We start from the raw sequence: 18798 nt of genomic DNA on the forward strand, positions 1-18798 counted from the left end.
TCGAAAATAACTTGAGCGGGGAAGGTTGAATTTTTGAGAGAGGTGATTAAAGGTCGAGAAGACGCCCTCAGTATAGAGATCTTTAAATTTGGAGAGACCGAGTCTTTTCCATAAGGCGAAAGCATTGTCTATTCTGGCGGGGACAAAAAGGTGGTTATTGCAGATAGGGGCTAGGTTGGAGAAATCTTTTAAACCAAAGTGGCGTCGAAATTGTGACCATATTCGTAATGTATTAACAACAACAGGGTTAGAGGTGTAGTGTGGGGCAGATAGAGGGAGTTTGGAGGTAATCAAGGCGGAGAGGGATGTTGAAAGACATGACTCATTTTCTATTTCGCACCAAGACGGCTGTGGTGAATGGACCCAGTATATGATTTTCTGAATATTGGCAGCCCAGTGATAATAAAGCAAATTTGGTAGGCCCAGTCCGCCCTGGGACCGATGTCGCTGTAGAAGTCTTTTCTGTATTCTAGGGACTTTACCCCCCCCAAATGAAAGATGATATGGACTTATCTATGGACGAGAAGAAGGACTTTGGGAGGAATATAGGGAGACATTGGAAAAGGTAGAGGAATCGGGGTAGAACGTTCATCTTAATGCTTAATACAGTTGATCTTCCCTGCCAGTGATAAATTAATGGACCTCCATTTCTGTAAATCATCTTTTAATTTATTAACAAGGGGCGTGAAGTTTTTTTCATGTAGTTTAGAGAAGGACCGTGTAATATTAATTCCCAAATATTTGAAGCCAGATTTAGACAAATGGAAGGGCAAGTCACATTGTGGGATTGCGAGATCTAGGTTGTTCACTGGAAAACATTCGCTCTTAGTGAGGTTGATCTTGTATCCCGAAAAGCTACCAAATCTATGCAGCATCTGAACTATATGGGAAATGCATTGCACCGGTTCAGATACATACAACAGTAAGTCGTCGGCATATAGCGCCACCTTGTGTTCCTTCCCCCATCTAGAAATTCCATTTATTATTGGAGAAGATTTTAACATGATAGACAGAGGTTCGATGGCGAATGAGAATAGGAGTGGGCTCAGCGGGCACCCCTGGCGTGTCCCTCTCGACAATGAGAAAAATGTGGAGCGTTTCCCGTTCGTAACTACCGATGCCTTAGGACAGGGGTCGGCAATAGGCGGCCCGTGGGCCATTGCTGGCCCGTCACCAATAATATTTGGCCCAGCAGATTATTTTGAGAATCCACTTTTTATTTTTTATTTTTTTTATTTTTTTATAATAATATCGGACCGACAGTCCCACATATAGCGCCTATAATGTCCGAATAGAGAATCGAACTCCACCTGAATAATGCTTATTGTACTTTTATCCATGTTGAGAGTGAATGACACAGGGACAGACAATCAGGCAGCAAGGTGCACCGAAGCGCACTGACGCTGAACCCCTCAGAGTGAATCATAAGCAGGTGGACAACGCGTCACGGTGCTGAAATAGCCGACATACCGTGTGTGGTTTGAACAAAATAACACGAGCTCAGTAAGCCATTCAAACGTAATGTTTACGTATATGTGACTGCAACACACATATGAACAGTAACAACGCAAATTCTGTTTAATTTTCTGAAAAACATTGAAAACAAAATCGGCGCAAACAAAAAGCATCTCCCATCGGTCAGTATTTGCTTGATATCTGGTGATATTGACGTCACTTTAATCCACAGGCAGTTCTCAAGGTTTTTATGCATCCATCGATTCCTCTCGTGCGTCTTTATCGCATTCATTGACGAAAAGGACGACTCGCGTATAGAAAGGGAACATTGTGAGCACGGAAAATGTCTCTCACAACGGCTTTGCATTGATGAAACCAGGTAGGATGAACGTATAGTTCGCTGTCCATTCCTCTTTAAATGCCCTGTTTCCACCGTCAACTTTCCTCTTTAGACCTTTGGAGAGTGACATTATGTTTCTCTTGCTAGCAGGTTAAATGTTTGGCTAACTTCACCCGGCACGCAAACAACCAATCCAATAATAATAATGTGACCTTGTCTGGGAGGAGGGGGGAATAATTATCAGAATGAAACTGTTACATAATTATTAGAATAAGTTAGGCTACGCTACATCGTCAGTCCACACATTTATTATTCAAAAATATGGAAAAGTGTGAAACTACGTTTCAACGTTGTTGAGAATCACAACACAAACTCGCTAATCAAGCCAAAATACTGCAACATAATGGATTGGACAGCTACCTAGTTAACTAGAACACTACTTTACATTGTTAGCAGGTTCACAAAACAAGCTGTGTTAGTTGACTAGCGATGTGTACAGTCGAAAGAAAAGTCAAAGCATTAGAACGTGTCACATTTTAAAACAATCAATTACTTAAATTAGCCTTTGATTATGTTCGGGCCCGCCATCTAGTGGCTCAAAAAAAAATTGGCCCGAGGCCAAACCTAATTGCCGACCCCTGCCTTAGGAGATGAGTATAGTAGTCTGATCCATGCAATAAAAGTGGGTCCAAAGCCAAAAGCTTTCAGACATTCAAATAAGTACGCCCACTCCACTCTGTCAAAAGCCTTCTCCGCATCCAGGGAGAGAACCACCTCAGGTACCTCCTCGGACGTAGGAGAATGTACGACATTTAGAAGGTTTCGGATGTTAGAGAATGAGTGGCGGCCCAGCATGAAGCCAGTTTGATCAGGGGAGATCACCTCGTCTGTGACGGACTCTAGACGCCGGGCGAGTGCTTTAGCTAATATCTTGACATCGCTGTTGAGCAGCGAGATGGGGCGATGTGAACCACACTCCGTTCTGTCTTTCCCTGGTTTCGGTAAAAGGGTTATGAATGCCTCTGTTAGCGTCTGTGGCAGGGCCTCATTATCCATTGAGTCATTGAACATTTCTAAGATGAGCGGAGTTAATTTGGTTGAGAATTTTTTGTAGAATTCGATGGGGTATCCATCAGGGCCCGGGGCCTTACTACTTTGCATAGCTGTGATTGCATTATAAATGTCGGTGTCTTGGAAGGGTAGTTCAAGTTCTGCTTTATGAACAGGGTTGATAACAGGGGCATTTAAATTTGTGAAGAAATGTTGCATATTGGTATCATCATTGGGTGCCTCAGAAGTGTACAATTTGGAATAAAATGCCCTAAAAGTCTCATTGATTTCGAGGGGGTCAGTTGTAAGCTCCCCATTTTCTCTTTTAATTTGTGGAATCTGTTGGTCAGAGGATTTACATTTTAATTGATGCGCTAACATTCTACCAGCCTTTTCCCCATGCTCATAAACAAAGCCTCGTGATTTCAGCAGCATACGTTCTGTCTTATCGGATGTTAATAACTCGTATTTGGCTTTGAGATTCAGCTTATTTTTGTAAAGCTCCGGGGTGGGAGAGTCAGAGTATTGATGATCTATGTCAATCATTGAGTTGAGAAGTTGCTCCTGTTCTTGCCTCCTAGCTTTGTTCAGCCTAGATGTGTATGCAATAATGTCCCCCCTTATTACTACTTTAAGGGTCTGCCAGAGCAGGGAGGGAGAAACAGTGTCGTCCCTATTGGTTTCCAAGAAATTGTCTATGGCAGTTGAAATCATTTGGCAGAATTCTTTATCTGTTAGTAGTGTGGTATCAAGTCTCCATGGAGCGCGGTCAGAGTAGTTAAGTGGGAAGGACAGATCCAATAGTACTGGGGCATGGTCAGATTCAATTATGGTTGAATATTCTACGTTTTTGACAAAGGGAAGTAGTGTTCTGTCTATAAAGAAGTAATCAATTCTGCTATACGAATGGTGGACGTGTGAAAAAAACGAGAATTTTTTATCGTGAGGAAATTGGAAGCGCCATGGATCGACACATCCAATTTGGTCCATGAACGCTGACAACATTTTAGCTAGGGATGTCCCGATCCCACTTTTTCACTACCGATACCGATACCTGGGCTTCGGGTATCGGCGATACCGATACCGATCCGATATTTGTATACATTTTTTGACCCCTGAATATTATATATATATATATTTTTTTTTTTTCCTAACACCAGGGGAGCCACCCCTCCTAAATTTCGTTGTTTGGTACCTGTACTGTAGCAATGACAATAAAGACCATTCATTCATTCATTCATTCAAATACCTCCCCAGTATATAGTCCACACCAACAACAGTTAAATTAAAGACTGCCAGCCTTTATTAAAGCAACAAAAATAGTACTCTGCAGTACTCAGTGACCGTATGTCAATATTTTTTTTAAAATAATGTTACTTTTCATTTGCACCTGATGCTGGCCCATTAGGGGTAACTTATAACTAATGCCCTCGATATTTTGATGTTTTACTTTCAGACGAGCCTTGTCTGTGCCATCTTAAAGCCACTATTCTCTGTTCAACGATAGTAACCCCCTTGACGCTTGATCTGCACCTGATGCTGGCCCTAGAGGGCAGATTATGACGTCAGTTTTATTTTTTAACACTTTCTGTGTAACAAGCATACATTTCTCTACTCTTTCTCTTTTCTTGAACTGAATTGGTGCTTTGTGCTTCAGGTCCTGTGGAGACAACTTTCCCTGGTCATGCTTGCTGTGTCCCTAGGCACATCCATGACCATGTAGTGTCTAGTCTCGTGGTTCCAACCATGGAGGTAGAAAATCGGTGGACAGGCTTATTGTAATGCATGGAATCGAATGAGGAATATAAAAACACACGACGTCCTTCGATTTCTGCCTCAACCAGCCTCGGTGTGAACCCGTGCCAACCCCCTGCACGCTGGTCTCAACAAGTCTCTGTTGGCAGGAACTGGCAGGGGAGCTTTTTTGGCGCTTGTCAGTTTCACGTTTTAGTGTATCCTCAATTTAAGCCCAATCCTTTCCACAGCCACAGGCTGCTCTCTCTACTTAACTCCTCAGAGAAGCTAAATCCTGCTCCACCACATTTACCAGTTGTCAAGGACATCGGCTACTTGAATCGTACATTAAATCTTTTGATCTGTGTTTTATTTCGGTAACTACAGTGGGGAGAACAAGTATTTGATACACTGCTGATTTTGCAGGTTTTCCCACTTAGAAAGAATGTAGAGGTCTGTAATTTTTATCATAGGTACACTTCAACTGTGAGAGACGGAATCTAAAACAAAAATCCAGAAAATCACATTGTATGACTTTTAAATAATTAATTTGCATTTTATTGTATGAAATAAGTATTTGATCACCTACCAACCAGTAATAATTCCAGCTCTCACAGACCTGTTAGTTTTTCTTTAAGAAGCCCTCCTATTCTCCACTCATTACCTGTATTAACTGCACCAGTTTGAACTCGTTACCTTTATAAAAGACACACTCCACACACTCAATCAATCAGACCCCAACCTCTCCACAATGGGCAAGACCAAAGAGCTTTTTTTTATTTTTATTATTTATTTTTTGGCTGTGAGAGTCAATTTATTTAAGCCCGCTGATTTAGGTGAATTTACCCTTGAACGTGTCACCTTAACCATCAACGCAACAATTGCCCCCCCTGAGAGATTTGGCAGGAGCCGCCACTGATGCCCTCATCTCTCTCTGAAGATCCCTCCTTGAGCAGGGGATCCAATCCAGGATTGAGGGGGGCGATGGTCTCTGATTAATCCAGTTTGAGTCCTGTTGGAAGGCCTGATGTGGACTCCCCTGTGTGTGGCAGTCTGTCCTGCGATCCTTGCTGAATGGTTGATGCCACCTTGTCCACTTCTATGCCATATTGGGTATCTACGGCTGATGATCGCTCAAGCTTGGCATGTTCAGGCTGGGTGCTATCCCTTTTCTTGTCATTAGAGGGCAGGCTGCCCCTGTCTGCCTGGGCCCTGGTGGTCTTCCTTAGTGCATTGCCCTTCATCATAGCCAACAGGTGGTCCAACATGATGCAGCCCTCCTCCTGGACTGGGGGGGCTTTACGAATTATTTTTCCGTTCTCCCCCCTCGGTCTCTTGGCGTCATCCTCCTCTTGCTGTTTCTTCCTCTTCTCTGCCTTGATGGCCTGCTCTCTCCAGGTCTGGTTTTCCTTGATTGCTTTAAGGAAGAGTCCTCTGAAGGTCTTGATGGTGTTGAACAGCTCCTCTAGTGAGAGGCGGGACGTGTCCTCACACAGATACTCTGCTAGCTCTTCCTTCTTCTTTTTGATGGAGGCAAAGAGCTCCTGCAGCTTCTCACAGGCCTCCAGGTTCCCCTTCATAGCAGTGAGATACTGCTGCTTGATATCCTCCTGAGAAGAAGAGGACACTTTTTTCTCAGAACCCTTCAACCGTTTGACCAGTGAGCTCGACTCTGCCTGAATAGAATCCACATTTATTCTAGCAGCCTTTTCACAGATCTCTAGATCATCCGGAAGGTTCAGCAAGTCAGCATGGGTTTTCTCCGCCTCCTCCAGGATGTGATGGAGCAATGTGATACGGGACTTGTTGGCTTTGGTATCTGTGAGCTTCAGCAAGGTGCTGATCTTGAAGCCATCTGCATTGCCTATGTGACTCCCATAGTTGAGGAAGTTTCCAATGTCAAGTATGAGCTTGCAGAAACTTGGAAGGCGGGTGCTCTCCTTCAAACTCTCACAGGCTGCGTCCAGCAGCTCAGCTTTGGGTTGCAGCATCTTTAACACAGAAGGGGTCTCCTCACAGAGAAGCATGCACTCGATCCTCATGGTGTAGCATGAAACTGATAGGAGCTCGAGGTAGAACCGATCCACACCGGCCAGCTTCTCTATCTCCCCTTGGTATGACTTGAGGTTCTCAATCTCATGTTTCTCCGGCAGTAACGTCTGCATCTGTTTCAGCACCTCGACGTCAAACTTGGAACGGTCCCCATTTTGGATCATAGCTACAAAGTCTTTATGTGAGCATCTGAACTGCTTCAAGAATATGTTCAAATCTAGATTTTTCTTGGCATCAATGAAGGATATCTCTTTGGGCTCTCGTTTGACCGTAGTGTTGGTACTTTTGGCCTTTGAGTCAGTCACTGGCAGACAGAAGAGCTCCTCAATGCTGGAGTAGTCAGGTTCCAGGGAATCAGACTGCACTGACGACCACATGGATTGGCTTTCAGACACCACTCTGGAGGGCAGCTTCTGCCAGTTGAGCTTCTTCATGCGCAGTGTGGGACAGCGGCTGGCCTTGGGGAGAGGAGCGTTCTGGGGCACAATAATACCTCCTCCAATACCTGGGGGAGGGGGTGGTGGGGGAGGGGGGCCCATACCAGGCAGGGGAGGGGGAGGTGGGGGGCCCATACCAGGCAGGGGAGGGGGAGGTGGGGGGCCCATACCAGGCAGGGGAGGGGGAGGAGGTGGACCTCCCTGCCCCATCCCTGGTAGAGGTGGTGGAGGAGGAGGTGGCATCCCAGGTAAAGGAGGAGGTGGTGGGGGTGCACCATAAGTGGTGCCTGGCAGGGGTGGGGGTGGGGGAGGAGGAGGGTTTGGGGTAGCAGCAGGAAGTGGAGGGGGAGGAGGGGGAGGAGGGGGAGTTACGGAAGCCATGTCTGATTGGTTGGTTGTGCTGCCGAGCAAGTCTGTCTGGATTGCCCTGTTGGTGGTCTTGGTCTTGGGACTGGCTGAGATCTGTTGTCTCTTGGAAGAGAGCAGGCGCTCCATCAAACGTTCAGCGGAGTCCATTTGTGAGTCGTGGGCCAGCAGAGTGGCACGGACAGCCAGGGCCTCCAGGGTCAGCCACACGTCTCCCCGTCCTGGAGCCACCAGCAGCAGAGCCTGCAGGATGGACAGCAGCTGGACAGAGGCTGGGGAGCTGCTCACTTTGGTGAGGAGGGAGGTGAAGACCTCCTGGTGACTGCTCATGTCGATGCCTCCGTACACCCTCTCCATCTCCTCCGCATCCTCGGCCATGGAATCCTCAAAGGCCTCACACTGGATGTTCAGGTCCAGGTCCTCAGTCTCCCTGTTACATAAACACACATGCACATATGCACGCACACGCACACACAACATAGGTATTGATGTTTGGGAAATCTTACAGAAAGTGACTGTGACTGTTGTTCCACCAACATTTGATTAGCATTTAATGCATCCCACACCTACCTCAGCATTGGCAGTATATCCAAAACTGGAAAATACATAATTAAGATGAATCCCAGTACTTTCAATATCTCAATATCTCTATATTATCTCAATGGCCAATGCACACAGTGTTTTTGTAGCACTGTCAAATGTTGCAAATGTTGTAATAGTTTCTTATTGCATCACAATGGGACAATTGGAAAAACTTCAACATTCTAAATTGCCTGACACAGAAGAGCTTGCCTTGAAAACGCCTTGTCTAATGGTTTCTATTTTATTTTTTTAAATATTTTTTTTACTTTCTTTTTATTGAGATGTTACAGATATACAAAAATAATACTTTTCAGTTTTGGTTTGTTTTTACACAAAACACAAACATGTCCCAACCCCCCCCCCCCCCCCCCCCCCACAAAATCCCAAGTGGTGCATCCCAGGACGAAGGATATAAATAAACAACAATAAATAATAATAATAATAATAACAGTGGTGATAGGTAATGAAGACAGTACAGGTAAGTAATCAAAGAGATAAAGAGAAATAAAGTGCAATTCATTTGTAAGTGAGGATAGATGAGATGGTCGTGTTGGTCTGTGATACCATGTCTGTTATGATTGTAATATGTCCCTCTCTAGAACGAGATGATGTATCTCTAGGGGTTTATCCTGATAAATAGATTCACAACATATGTCATCACTCAGCATCCAGCGCACTTGCATTGTCAGGGAGGGTTTTTAGTTTGTTGAAATAGGATATTATTGGGTTCCAGGTGAAATAAAAGCGGTCTTTGGACCCCCTAAGTGTATATTTAATCTTTTCAAGTTTCAAGTGAAGCATAAGGTCAGTCAACCATAAGGAGGAATTCGGTGGTTTGGGGGATGTCCAACAAAGCAAAATCCTCCGTCGAGCAAGTAGAGTGGCAAATGCCACAATGTCTTTATGCTTGTTAATAATCTGTTGGTCAGTTGGCGCTATGCCAAAGATAGCTGAGTAGGCGTTAGGTTGCAGGTTCAGATCTAGTGCCTGTGAGAGGGTCCTGAAAACTGCTGACCAATAATCAAATAATAAGGGACATGACCAAAACATGTGTGTTAGCGTTGCCGGAGCGTTATGACATCTGCTACAATTCTCATCCACGTCAGGATAGATTCTGGCTAGCCTAGATTTGGAAAGGTGAATTCGGTGCAAGACCTTAAATTGGATTACGCCTAGTCTAGCACATGATGTGCTCCCGTTAACTCTCGTCAGAGCCTCAGTCCAGGAGTCATCGGGTATTACGTCCCCTAGCTCCTCCTGCCATTTCTCTTTAATTTTGTGGAGGGAAGTGTCTCCGAGGGATGATATGCTAGAGTAAATACTTGATATTAGGCCTTTTAGATTGGGAGGAATTTGGAGGATATCATCTATAGCAGAAGGTTGTGGTGCATTTGGGAAGTTTGGATCCAAACTTTTAATGAAATGTCGGACCTGGAGGTATCGAAAATAACTTGAGCGGGGAAGGTTGAATTTTTGAGAGAGGTGATTAAAGGTCGAGAAGACGCCCTCAGTATAGAGATCTTTAAATTTGGAGAGACCGAGTCTTTTCCATAAGGCGAAAGCATTGTCTATTCTGGCGGGGACAAAAAGGTGGTTATTGCAGATAGGGGCTAGGTTGGAGAAATCTTTTAAACCAAAGTGGCGTCGAAATTGTGACCATATTCGTAATGTATTAACAACAACAGGGTTAGAGGTGTAGTGTGGGGCAGATAGAGGGAGTTTGGAGGTAATCAAGGCGGAGAGGGATGTTGAAAGACATGACTCATTTTCTATTTCGCACCAAGACGGCTGTGGTGAATGGACCCAGTATATGATTTTCTGAATATTGGCAGCCCAGTGATAATAAAGCAAATTTGGTAGGCCCAGTCCGCCCTGGGACCGATGTCGCTGTAGAAGTCTTTTCTGTATTCTAGGGACTTTACCCCCCCCAAATGAAAGATGATATGGACTTATCTATGGACGAGAAGAAGGACTTTGGGAGGAATATAGGGAGACATTGGAAAAGGTAGAGGAATCGGGGTAGAACGTTCATCTTAATGCTTAATACAGTTGATCTTCCCTGCCAGTGATAAATTAATGGACCTCCATTTCTGTAAATCATCTTTTAATTTATTAACAAGGGGCGTGAAGTTTTTTTCATGTAGTTTAGAGAAGGACCGTGTAATATTAATTCCCAAATATTTGAAGCCAGATTTAGACAAATGGAAGGGCAAGTCACATTGTGGGATTGCGAGATCTAGGTTGTTCACTGGAAAACATTCGCTCTTAGTGAGGTTGATCTTGTATCCCGAAAAGCTACCAAATCTATGCAGCATCTGAACTATATGGGAAATGCATTGCACCGGTTCAGATACATACAACAGTAAGTCGTCGGCATATAGCGCCACCTTGTGTTCCTTCCCCCATCTAGAAATTCCATTTATTATTGGAGAAGATTTTAACATGATAGACAGAGGTTCGATGGCGAATGAGAATAGGAGTGGGCTCAGCGGGCACCCCTGGCGTGTCCCTCTCGACAATGAGAAAAATGTGGAGCGTTTCCCGTTCGTAACTACCGATGCCTTAGGACAGGGGTCGGCAATAGGCGGCCCGTGGGCCATTGCTGGCCCGTCACCAATAATATTTGGCCCAGCAGATTATTTTGAGAATCCACTTTTTATTTTTTATTTTTTTTATTTTTTTATAATAATATCGGACCGACAGTCCCACATATAGCGCCTATAATGTCCGAATAGAGAATCGAACTCCACCTGAATAATGCTTATTGTACTTTTATCCATGTTGAGAGTGAATGACACAGGGACAGACAATCAGGCAGCAAGGTGCACCGAAGCGCACTGACGCTGAACCCCTCAGAGTGAATCATAAGCAGGTGGACAACGCGTCACGGTGCTGAAATAGCCGACATACCGTGTGTGGTTTGAACAAAATAACACGAGCTCAGTAAGCCATTCAAACGTAATGTTTACGTATATGTGACTGCAACACACATATGAACAGTAACAACGCAAATTCTGTTTAATTTTCTGAAAAACATTGAAAACAAAATCGGCGCAAACAAAAAGCATCTCCCATCGGTCAGTATTTGCTTGATATCTGGTGATATTGACGTCACTTTAATCCACAGGCAGTTCTCAAGGTTTTTATGCATCCATCGATTCCTCTCGTGCGTCTTTATCGCATTCATTGACGAAAAGGACGACTCGCGTATAGAAAGGGAACATTGTGAGCACGGAAAATGTCTCTCACAACGGCTTTGCATTGATGAAACCAGGTAGGATGAACGTATAGTTCGCTGTCCATTCCTCTTTAAATGCCCTGTTTCCACCGTCAACTTTCCTCTTTAGACCTTTGGAGAGTGACATTATGTTTCTCTTGCTAGCAGGTTAAATGTTTGGCTAACTTCACCCGGCACGCAAACAACCAATCCAATAATAATAATGTGCCCTTGTCTGGGAGGAGGGGGGAATAATTATCAGAATGAAACTGTTACATAATTATTAGAATAAGTTAGGCTACGCTACATCGTCAGTCCACACATTTATTATTCAAAAATATGGAAAAGTGTGAAACTACGTTTCAACGTTGTTGAGAATCACAACACAAACTCGCTAATCAAGCCAAAATACTGCAACATAATGGATTGGACAGCTACCTAGTTAACTAGAACACTACTTTACATTGTTAGCAGGTTCACAAAACAAGCTGTGTTAGTTGACTAGCGATGTGTACAGTCGAAAGAAAAGTCAAAGCATTAGAACGTGTCACATTTTAAAACAATCAATTACTTAAATTAGCCTTTGATTATGTTCGGGCCCGCCATCTAGTGGCTCAAAAAAAATTTGGCCCGAGGCCAAACCTAATTGCCGACCCCTGCCTTAGGAGATGAGTATAGTAGTCTGATCCATGCAATAAAAGTGGGTCCAAAGCCAAAAGCTTTCAGACATTCAAATAAGTACGCCCACTCCACTCTGTCAAAAGCCTTCTCCGCATCCAGGGAGAGAACCACCTCAGGTACCTCCTCGGACGTAGGAGAATGTACGACATTTAGAAGGTTTCGGATGTTAGAGAATGAGTGGCGGCCCAGCATGAAGCCAGTTTGATCAGGGGAGATCACCTCGTCTGTGACGGACTCTAGACGCCGGGCGAGTGCTTTAGCTAATATCTTGACATCGCTGTTGAGCAGCGAGATGGGGCGATGTGAACCACACTCCGTTCTGTCTTTCCCTGGTTTCGGTAAAAGGGTTATGAATGCCTCTGTTAGCGTCTGTGGCAGGGCCTCATTATCCATTGAGTCATTGAACATTTCTAAGATGAGCGGAGTTAATTTGGTTGAGAATTTTTTGTAGAATTCGATGGGGTATCCATCAGGGCCCGGGGCCTTACTACTTTGCATAGCTGTGATTGCATTATAAATGTCGGTGTCTTGGAAGGGTAGTTCAAGTTCTGCTTTATGAACAGGGTTGATAACAGGGGCATTTAAATTTGTGAAGAAATGTTGCATATTGGTATCATCATTGGGTGCCTCAGAAGTGTACAATTTGGAATAAAATGCCCTAAAAGTCTCATTGATTTCGAGGGGGTCAGTTGTAAGCTCCCCATTTTCTCTTTTAATTTGTGGAATCTGTTGGTCAGAGGATTTACATTTTAATTGATGCGCTAACATTCTACCAGCCTTTTCCCCATGCTCATAAACAAAGCCTCGTGATTTCAGCAGCATACGTTCTGTCTTATCGGATGTTAATAACTCGTATTTGGCTTTGAGATTCAGCTTATTTTTGTAAAGCTCCGGGGTGGGAGAGTCAGAGTATTGATGATCTATGTCAATCATTGAGTTGAGAAGTTGCTCCTGTTCTTGCCTCCTAGCTTTGTTCAGCCTAGATGTGTATGCAATAATGTCCCCCCTTATTACTACTTTAAGGGTCTGCCAGAGCAGGGAGGGAGAAACAGTGTCGTCCCTATTGGTTTCCAAGAAATTGTCTATGGCAGTTGAAATCATTTGGCAGAATTCTTTATCTGTTAGTAGTGTGGTATCAAGTCTCCATGGAGCGCGGTCAGAGTAGTTAAGTGGGAAGGACAGATCCAATAGTACTGGGGCATGGTCAGATTCAATTATGGTTGAATATTCTACGTTTTTGACAAAGGGAAGTAGTGTTCTGTCTATAAAGAAGTAATCAATTCTGCTATACGAATGGTGGACGTGTGAAAAAAACGAGAATTTTTTATCGTGAGGAAATTGGAAGCGCCATGGATCGACACATCCAATTTGGTCCATGAACGCTGACAACATTTTAGCTAGGGATGTCCCGATCCCACTTTTTCACTACCGATACCGATACCGATACCTGGGCTTCGGGTATCGGCGATACCGATACCGATCCGATATTTGTATACATTTTTTGACCCCTGAATATTATATATATATATATATTTTTTTTCTTCCTAACACCAGGGGAGCCACCCCTCCTAAATTTCGTTGTTTGGTACCTGTACTGTAGCAATGACAATAAAGACCATTCATTCATTCAAATACCTCCCCAGTATATAGTCCACACCAACAACAGTTAAATTAAAGACTGCCAGCCTTTATTAAAGCAACAAAAATAGTACTCTGCAGTACTCAGTGACCGTATGTCAATATTTTTTTTAAAATAATGTTACTTTTCATTTGCACCTGATGCTGGCCCATTAGGGGTAACTTATAACTAATGCCCTCGATATTTTGATGTTTTACTTTCAGACGAGCCTTGTCTGTGCCATCTTAAAGCCACTATTCTCTGTTCAACGATAGTAACCCCCTTGACGCTTGATCTGCACCTGATGCTGGCCCTAGAGGGCAGATTATGACGTCAGTTTTATTTTTTAACACTTTCTGTGTAACAAGCATACATTTCTCTACTCTTTCTCTTTTCTTGAACTGAATTGGTGCTTTGTGCTTCAGGTCCTGTGGAGACAACTTTCCCTGGTCATGCTTGCTGTGTCCCTAGGCACATCCATGACCATGTAGTGTCTAGTCTCGTGGTTCCAACCATGGAGGTAGAAAATCGGTGGACAGGCTTATTGTAATGCATGGAATCGAATGAGGAATATAAAAACACACGACGTCCTTCGATTTCTGCCTCAACCAGCCTCGGTGTGAACCCGTGCCAACCCCCTGCACGCTGGTCTCAACAAGTCTCTGTTGGCAGGAACTGGCAGGGGAGCTTTTTTGGCGCTTGTCAGTTTCACGTTTTAGTGTATCCTCAATTTAAGCCCAATCCTTTCCACAGCCACAGGCTGCTCTCTCTACTTAACTCCTCAGAGAAGCTAAATCCTGCTCCACCACATTTACCAGTTGTCAAGGACATCGGCTACTTGAATCGTACATTAAATCTTTTGATCTGTGTTTTATTTCGGTAACTACAGTGGGGAGAACAAGTATTTGATACACTGCTGATTTTGCAGGTTTTCCCACTTAGAAAGAATGTAGAGGTCTGTAATTTTTATCATAGGTACACTTCAACTGTGAGAGACGGAATCTAAAACAAAAATCCAGAAAATCACATTGTATGACTTTTAAATAATTAATTTGCATTTTATTGTATGAAATAAGTATTTGATCACCTACCAACCAGTAATAATTCCAGCTCTCACAGACCTGTTAGTTTTTCTTTAAGAAGCCCTCCTATTCTCCACTCATTACCTGTATTAACTGCACCAGTTTGAACTCGTTACCTTTATAAAAGACACACTCCACACACTCAATCAATCAGACCCCAACCTCTCCACAATGGGCAAGACCAAAGAGCTTTTTTTTATTTTTATTATTTATTTTTTGGCTGTGAGAGTCAATTTATTTAAGCCCGCTGATTTAGGTGAATTTACCCTTGAACGTGTCACCTTAACCATCAACGCAACAATTGCCCCCCCTGAGAGATTTGGCAGGAGCCGCCACTGATGCCCTCATCTCTCTCTGAAGATCCCTCCTTGAGCAGGGGATCCAATCCAGGATTGAGGGGGGCGATGGTCTCTGATTAATCCAGTTTGAGTCCTGTTGGAAGGCCTGATGTGGACTCCCCTGTGTGTGGCAGTCTGTCCTGCGATCCTTGCTGAATGGTTGATGCCACCTTGTCCACTTCTATGCCATATTGGGTATCTACGGCTGATGATCGCTCAAGCTTGGCATGTTCAGGCTGGGTGCTATCCCTTTTCTTGTCATTAGAGGGCAGGCTGCCCCTGTCTGCCTGGGCCCTGGTGGTCTTCCTTAGTGCATTGCCCTTCATCATAGCCAACAGGTGGTCCAACATGATGCAGCCCTCCTCCTGGACTGGGGGGGCTTTACGAATTATTTTTCCGTTCTCCCCCCTCGGTCTCTTGGCGTCATCCTCCTCTTGCTGTTTCTTCCTCTTCTCTGCCTTGATGGCCTGCTCTCTCCAGGTCTGGTTTTCCTTGATTGCTTTAAGGAAGAGTCCTCTGACGGTCTTGATGGTGTTGAACAGCTCCTCTAGTGAGAGGCGGGACGTGTCCTCACACAGATACTCTGCTAGCTCTTCCTTCTTCTTTTTGATGGAGGCAAAGAGCTCCTGCAGCTTCTCACAGGCCTCCAGGTTCCCCTTCATAGCAGTGAGATACTGCTGCTTGATATCCTCCTGAGAAGAAGAGGACACTTTTTTCTCAGAACCCTTCAACCGTTTGACCAGTGAGCTCGACTCTGCCTGAATAGAATCCACATTTATTCTAGCAGCCTTTTCACAGATCTCTAGATCATCCGGAAGGTTCAGCAAGTCAGCATGGGTTTTCTCCGCCTCCTCCAGGATGTGATGGAGCAATGTGATACGGGACTTGTTGGCTTTGGTATCTGTGAGCTTCAGCAAGGTGCTGATCTTGAAGCCATCTACATTGCCTATGTGACTCCCATAGTTGAGGAAGTTTCCAATGTCAAGTATGAGCTTGCAGAAACTTGGAAGGCGGGTGCTCTCCTTCAAACTCTCACAGGCTGCGTCCAGCAGCTCAGCTTTGGGTTGCAGCATCTTTAACACAGAAGGGGTCTCCTCACAGAGAAGCATGCACTCGATCCTCATGGTGTAGCATGAAACTGATAGGAGCTCGAGGTAGAACCGATCCACACCGGCCAGCTTCTCTATCTCCCCTTGGTATGACTTGAGGTTCTCAATCTCATGTTTCTCCGGCAGTAACGTCTGCATCTGTTTCAGCACCTCGACGTCAAACTTGGAACGGTCCCCATTTTGGATCATAGCTACAAAGTCTTTATGTGAGCATCTGAACTGCTTCAAGAATATGTTCAAATCTAGATTTTTCTTGGCATCAATGAAGGATATCTCTTTGGGCTCTCGTTTGACCGTAGTGTTGGTACTTTTGGCCTTTGAGTCAGTCACTGGCAGACAGAAGAGCTCCTCAATGCTGGAGTAGTCAGGTTCCAGGGAATCAGACTGCACTGACGACCACATGGATTGGCTTTCAGACACCACTCTGGAGGGCAGCTTCTGCCAGTTGAGCTTCTTCATGCGCAGTGTGGGACAGCGGCTGGCCTTGGGGAGAGGAGCGTTCTGGGGCACAATAATACCTCCTCCAATACCTGGGGGAGGGGGTGGTGGGGGAGGGGGGCCCATACCAGGCAGGGGAGGGGGAGGTGGGGGGCCCATACCAGGCAGGGGAGGGGGAGGTGGGGGGCCCATACCAGGCAGGGGAGGGGGAGGAGGTGGACCTCCCTGCCCCATCCCTGGTAGAGGTGGTGGAGGAGGAGGTGGCATCCCAGGTAAAGGAGGAGGTGGTGGGGGTGCACCATAAGTGGTGCCTGGCAGGGGTGGGGGTGGGGGAGGAGGAGGGTTTGGGGTAGCAGCAGGAAGTGGAGGGGGAGGAGGGGGAGGAGGGGGAGTTACGGAAGCCATGTCTGATTGGTTGGTTGTGCTGCCGAGCAAGTCTGTCTGGATTGCCCTGTTGGTGGTCTTGGTCTTGGGACTGGCTGAGATCTGTTGTCTCTTGGAAGAGAGCAGGCGCTCCATCAAACGTTCAGCGGAGTCCATTTGTGAGTCGTGGGCCAGCAGAGTGGCACGGACAGCCAGGGCCTCCAGGGTCAGCCACACGTCTCCCCGTCCTGGAGCCACCAGCAGCAGAGCCTGCAGGATGGACAGCAGCTGGACAGAGGCTGGGGAGCTGCTCACTTTGGTGAGGAGGGAGGTGAAGACCTCCTGGTGACTGCTCATGTCGATGCCTCCGTACACCCTCTCCATCTCCTCCGCATCCTCGGCCATGGAATCCTCAAAGGCCTCACACTGGATGTTCAGGTCCAGGTCCTCAGTCTCCCTGTTACATAAACACACATGCACATATGCACGCACACGCACACACAACATAGGTATTGATGTTTGGGAAATCTTACAGAAAGTGACTGTGACTGTTGTTCCACCAACATTTGATTAGCATTTAATGCATCCCACACCTACCTCAGCATTGGCAGTATATCCAAAACTGGAAAATACATAATTAAGATGAATCCCAGTACTTTCAATATCTCAATATCTCTATATTATCTCAATGGCCAATGCACACAGTGTTTTTGTAGCACTGTCAAATGTTGCAAATGTTGTAATAGTTTCTTATTGCATCACAATGGGACAATTGGAAAAACTTCAACATTCTAAATTGCCTGACACAGAAGAGCTTGCCTTGAAAACGCCTTGTCTAATGGTTTCTATTTTATTTTTTAAAATAATTTTTTTACTTTCTTTTTATTGAGATGTTACAGATATACAAAAATAATACTTTTCAGTTTTGGTTTGTTTTTACACAAAACACAAACATGTCCCAACCCCCCCCCCCCCCCCCCCCCCCCCCACAAAATCCCAAGTGGTGCATCCCAGGACGAAGGATATAAATAAACAACAATAAATAATAATAATAATAATAACAGTGGTGATAGGTAATGAAGACAGTACAGGTAAGTAATCAAAGAGATAAAGAGAAATAAAGTGCAATTCATTTGTAAGTGAGGATAGATGAGATGGTCGTGTTGGTCTGTGATACCATGTCTGTTATGATTGTAATATGTCCCTCTCTAGAACGAGATGATGTATCTCTAGGGGTTTATCCTGATAAATAGATTCACAACATATGTCATCACTCAGCATCCAGCGCACTTGCATTGTCAGGGAGGGTTTTTAGTTTGTTGAAATAGGATATTATTGGGTTCCAGGTGAAATAAAAGCGGTCTTTGGACCCCCTAAGTGTATATTTAATCTTTTCAAGTTTCAAGTGAAGCATAAGGTCAGTCAACCATAAGGAGGAATTCGGTGGTTTGGGGGATGTCCAACAAAGCAAAATCCTCCGTCGAGCAAGTAGAGTGGCAAATGCCACAATGTCTTTATGCTTGTTAATAATCTGTTGGTCAGTTGGCGCTATGCCAAAGATAGCTGAGTAGGCGTTAGGTTGCAGGTTCAGATCTAGTGCCTGTGAGAGGGTCCTGAAAACTGCTGACCACTAATCAAATAATAAGGGACATGACCAAAACATGTGTGTTAGCGTTGCCGGAGCGTTATGACATCTGCTACAATTCTCATCCACGTCAGGATAGATTCTGGCTAGCCTAGATTTGGAAAGGTGAATTCGGTGCAAGACCTTAAATTGGATTACGCCTAGTCTAGCACATGATGTGCTCCCGTTAACTCTCGTCAGAGCCTCAGTCCAGGAGTCATCGGGTATTACGTCCCCTAGCTCCTCCTGCCATTTCTCTTTAATTTTGTGGAGGGAAGTGTCTCCGAGGGATGATATGCTAGAGTAAATACT

At 44.8% G+C, this 18798-nt stretch overlaps 2 protein-coding genes across 2 annotated transcripts; both read right to left on the bottom strand.

Annotated features, from left to right (window-relative positions):
* Nucleotides 1-4342: 4342 nt before the first annotated feature.
* Nucleotides 4343-7860, bottom strand: LOC308167887 (inverted formin-2-like; the record flags this gene model as incomplete). Its single annotated transcript, XM_080542364.1, has 2 exons — nucleotides 5668-7860; nucleotides 4343-4390 (listed from the first exon to the last, which is right to left on the bottom strand). Exons 1-2 carry the CDS (start codon nucleotides 7810-7812, stop codon nucleotides 4343-4345), a joined length of 2193 nt encoding a protein of 730 aa, XP_080398490.1. The 5' UTR covers nucleotides 7813-7860.
* A 5937-nt stretch (nucleotides 7861-13797) lies between these two features.
* Nucleotides 13798-17315, bottom strand: LOC308167888 (inverted formin-2-like; the record flags this gene model as incomplete). Its single annotated transcript, XM_080542365.1, has 3 exons — nucleotides 16962-17315; nucleotides 15123-16883; nucleotides 13798-13845 (listed from the first exon to the last, which is right to left on the bottom strand). Exons 1-3 carry the CDS (start codon nucleotides 17265-17267, stop codon nucleotides 13798-13800), a joined length of 2115 nt encoding a protein of 704 aa, XP_080398491.1. The 5' UTR covers nucleotides 17268-17315.
* Nucleotides 17316-18798: the final 1483 nt, after the last annotated feature.

Source organism: Nansenia antarctica (assembly GCF_963989245.1).
Source record: "Nansenia antarctica genome assembly, chromosome: 11".
Taxonomy (NCBI): domain Eukaryota; kingdom Metazoa; phylum Chordata; class Actinopteri; order Argentiniformes; family Microstomatidae; genus Nansenia; species Nansenia antarctica.